We start from the raw sequence: 4,895 nt of genomic DNA, 5'->3' as shown, positions 1-4,895 counted from the left end.
AGATATACATTTATTATGATATAAACAATGTAAAGTTATTGGGGATATACATTTACTATGATATAAACAGTGTACAGTTATAGGAGATATACATTTACTATGATATAAACAGTGTAAAGTTATAGAAGATATACATTTATTATGATATAAACAATGTAAAGTTATTGGGGATATACATTTACTATGATATAAACAGTGTACAGTTATAGGAGATATACATTTACTATGATATAAACAGTGTAAAGTTATAGAAGATATACATTTACTATGATATAAACAGTGTAAAGTTATAGGAGATATACATTTACTATGATATAAACAGTGTCAAGTTATAGAAGATATACATTTACTATGATATAAACAGTGTACAGTTATAGGAGATATACATTAAACTATGATATAAACAGTGTAAAGTTATAGGATATATACATTTTCTATAATATAAACAATGGAAAGTTATTGGAGAAATACATTAAACTACGATATAAACAATTTAAAGTTATAGGAGATATACATTTACTATGATATAAACAATGTAAAGTTATTGGGGATATACATTAAACTACGATATAAACAGTGTAAAGGTAAAGGGGAAATACATTTACCATGATATAAACAGTGTAAAGTTATTGGGGATATACATTTACTATGATATAAACAGTGTAAAGGTATAGAAGATATACATAAAACTACGATATAAACAGTGTAAAGTTATAGGAGATATACATTAAACTACGATATAAACAATGTGAAGGTATAGGAGATATACAATTTCTCTGATATAAACAGTGTTAAGTTATAGGATAAATACATTAAACTATGATATAAACAGTGTTAAGTTATCAGAGATATACAATTTCTCTGGTATGAACAGTTTTAAGTTCAGATTTATTGATTAAACTATGATATAAACAGTGTAAAGTTATAGGAGATATACATTTACTATGATATAAACAGTGTAAAGTTATAGGAGATATACATTAAACTTCGATATAAACAGTGTAAAGTTATAGGGGAAATACATTTACTATGATATAAACAATGTAAAGGTATAAGAGATATACATAAAACTACGATATAAACAATGTAACGTTAAAGGGGAAATACATTTTCTCTGATATAAACAGTGTTAAGTTATAGGATATGTACATTAAACTATGATATAAACAGTGTTAAGTTATCGGAGATATACATTTTCTCTGGTATGAACAGTTTTAAGTTCAGATTTATTGATTAAACTATGATATAAACAGGGTAAAGTACGGGATTATAGAATACAGTGCACTATGGTAGAAACAATATAAAGTTAGGAAAGTTATGAGTTATACATTGAATAGCCTATTACTTTAATTATTAGATCACGTTTAAATTTAATGTATCACACAATTGTATTTTCTTTTATGTAGAGAGATATTTTGATATATATTAATCACTTTAGTTATAAGAATGAATCAGCGCTTGCAGTTGTTGTTATTTTTTTACTTGGATTGTTAAAAAATAATTTGTAAAAGCCATATAAGGCTTCACTCTACTGCTGATCGCTTAAATGAAATAAAGGTAGTATTTAGGTTGTATTTCATTGCACTTTTCGACTTTAATCTTTTGAGCTTGGTTTTTAACAGGCAGAAGATCTCGATCTAGAAGAATACGGCAAATTGACTTATACACTGAAAGGCTCTTCCCAGTAAGCTCGTTTTCAAGTCAATTCACTCTTTTGCGACTTTTCATACGAGATGATCGAACCCCATGGGTCAATCTTTTATCGTTCATACTTATCGGAAGAAATGAAAATAAACTACGCCCCCGAATCTGGCTTTGTCGTCAATGTAGTGTCATTAGTATAAGCAGTTTATCAACTTACTGATTAACCAGAGCGATCATCTGTTAAATTCAAGTATGCGTTAAATTTTGAATGCACTATTATAAATATGTTGACAGAATAATATGAGTTTGTCAACGCAGATTCTTGCAATGTTAAGAAATTCATACTTTTTATACACAGATGACAATATTAGAACCGCTCTCAATGCTTAAATCAAATAATCAACTGCCAATGCATACGGTGAAGCACGTTGGGCACACACATGTGACTTCACCGTGATATTTTGTGATACAGTATACCGAACACTGAGTTTTACTGCATCATACCACTGTTTCGTCCTCTAGGACTCATCGGTAATGCTAGATTTGAAATCTAAATGGGTTTTAAAAACTACGATATTGAATTATTTAATGGCTTATACTTACTTGTCATATATACAGAAGATATGCTATCGTGTTAATATTTAACGTGTAAAACAACGTATGATTATTTATAGATTTGGCATTGATCCACACAATGGCACTGTTTACACTGTGGGAAGTCCTGGTGACCTTGACCGAGAAACACGTGACACATACTATTTGACGGTGGTAGCCACTGACCGGGGAAACAGGAGGGCAGTGGCCTCTCTGACAGTCATTCTCTCCGATATTAACGATAACCCACCCAGGTTCCTTTATAAAACAGTGGAGATGTCAATTACTGAGAATACGACACAGTTCAATCCAGATATACTAGTAACGGTAGGAATTACATGTTAATCGTTCGAATAAAGGTCCCTTCTTTATCCTGTGAAGTGTAAAAAGGTATAGTTCAGATTATAAAAAAAACAATAATGACGCGAAAGCAATTTGATTTATAAATATGCTTATCTTGGAAGGAAACATGGTACATGTATCAAACCCAGGGCTGTTCCATCGCTTATTTCAAGTCTTCATGATATTTTGCATTTCAAAAAACTGATTAAAAATAACTCCTATTTATCGTTTCCATTTTCTTCTAATTCCTTGAATTGATATCAACTACAGGCAACCGACATAGACGAGAGTAACACACCAAACAGTGAGGTGATGTACAGACTTAAATGTCCCGATAACCTGAACAACAACTTCACTATTAACAGCACCACAGGTGAAATCATCGCCACACAGCCTCTGGACTACGAACGCCTCTACTTGTCACAGAACGGACAGATACAGCTGATCGTTATAGCATACGACAATGGAAACACATCTCTTGAATCAAACACTACTGTAACGATCAACGTGCATGTGAGTGTGCTTCCCCGTATAATATCAGTGAGAGATATTGTGAAGGTGAAATGAAGATTGTTTTCTTTTCAAACTGAAATGTTTGCGAGATTATTGTTATTTTTCGTTGCTATTGCAAGCAATTAACATTCAATATTTATTATTATATATTTCATTTCAATTTGATGATTTCTTTCTAAACTATTTCACTGACACATGTTGAAGGAAAGAGCAATAACCAAATCATTTGTTTAAATGTTACAAGTCGTTTACAACTGTTTTTATATTTCAAAGGATATAAACGATAACACACCAAAATTTCATCAGGATAGCTACAACGCCAATATATCTGAAAACTCAACACCAGGTACGAAATTAACTTTCGTATTGACTTATATGCGGATGTATCAATACAAACTAATATTCAATGTTTGATATAATGAGCTTGTGGTAAATTAATGGAATGTGGAGAATTGTTATCAAAAAGGTAACATTAACATGGAGACCGTGTATTCTTTCTTGATATTGTTATTATATAAATTGCTTAATATGTATTATGTAAACGTGCATGTCCGTCCTTTCGTTATCCACTATAGGTTTAAGTATTGGACATTAAACCCAAGTGTCAGTATTTGTTATTGTTTAAAAGTGTTTGTGTATATTCAGTATACCTGAGACTAATGAAAATGTATTTCATTTTGAAGGAAAATCCGTGGACACTGTGTCAGCAAGTGATGGGGATGCAACCAGCCCAAACAATGAAGTCCGGTACTATATTGAAAAAGGAGGATCCGATTTGTTTCGAATAAACGGACAAAATGGCACCATCACAGTTGATCTGAATGCTAAATTCGACAGAGAAAGTCAGGACCAGTATAACCTGACTATAATTGCCGCTGATATTGGTACTCCGCCAAGAACAGTGACAGTGACTCTAGCTATTAGAATTACTGATATCAACGACGAAAGTCCTGAGTTCGGCCAGTCTAGTTACATAGCGAGCGAGAAAGAAGATATCGCCATTGGATATATCGTTAAAAACTGTACTGCTTCTGATGCCGATAATGACAATGAACTTGAGTACGACATCCAAACTCATTCAGCGACAGATGGTGCAGGAAACAGTGTCAAAATCAGTCTAGTTGAGGTAAGCTAATACTACAAATTATACAAAATATTTACAGTGAAGCAAAGGTAAAACAAAAATGAAAACCATAAACTCGTGATGATGATGATGATGATGATGATGATTTGTCTTCTATAACGTTATTAGTTACAACTTTAGTTTACCTAGTACACTTTATTTTACTTTATTTTACTTTATTTTGTATTATTTTACTTTTAGCATATGTTTAGCATTCATCCAACCAATGGATCTGTGTTCGTGAGTAACAGTCTGGACAGAGAAACAGCAAGCCAAGTAACGTTGATTATCATTGTCAACGACACAAAGTGCGCCGAACATTGTCCCCAGACAGCTACGGGTAGGTGGAATTCAACTAGCTATTCGTGTTGTATTACTTGTAATAAATAATATAAATATGTGTCTATACATTTGTATATGCATGTATGTGTAGAATATAAGTCGAAACAACATGTTATTTATACTACTCAGTCAAACTTGTATTAAAGCATATTGCACAATCGACTCAAAGTAACCCAAAATGATAGCGGTAAGCCTGGGTTGTAACTATTTGTCGGTCCATGTTTAAAAAGGGCCTATCTATACGCTAGTGTGAAAGTATACATTATTTCCCCTACTAGAGAATATTTATATAACTTTCAGTTTTCACCGTCCATTATCGCATCAGTAGCTGTCCATT

At 32.2% G+C, this 4,895-nt stretch overlaps 1 protein-coding gene across 1 annotated transcript in view; it reads left to right on the top strand.

The window, feature by feature from the left end:
* LOC110450575 (protein dachsous-like) overlaps positions 1-4,556 on the top strand; it is a gene marked incomplete at its 3' end in the record, with an annotated part of 33,326 nt that extends 28,770 nt beyond the window's left edge. The window contains exons 16-21 of the mRNA XM_021498175.1: positions 1,623-1,684; positions 2,319-2,565; positions 2,851-3,093; positions 3,367-3,439; positions 3,777-4,219; positions 4,418-4,556. Coding sequence (XP_021353850.1) covers positions 1,623-1,684; positions 2,319-2,565; positions 2,851-3,093; positions 3,367-3,439; positions 3,777-4,219; positions 4,418-4,556 — 1,207 coding nt within the window. The remainder of the gene's footprint in view (positions 1-1,622; positions 1,685-2,318; positions 2,566-2,850; positions 3,094-3,366; positions 3,440-3,776; positions 4,220-4,417) is intronic.
* Positions 4,557-4,895: the final 339 nt, after the last annotated feature.

Source organism: Mizuhopecten yessoensis, unplaced genomic scaffold (genome assembly GCF_002113885.1).
Source record: "Mizuhopecten yessoensis strain PY_sf001 unplaced genomic scaffold, ASM211388v2 scaffold5325, whole genome shotgun sequence".
Lineage (NCBI taxonomy): Eukaryota > Metazoa > Mollusca > Bivalvia > Pectinida > Pectinidae > Mizuhopecten > Mizuhopecten yessoensis.
The sequence above is the reverse complement of the archived record's forward strand: the minus strand, read 5'-3'. Positions and strand labels throughout refer to the sequence as shown.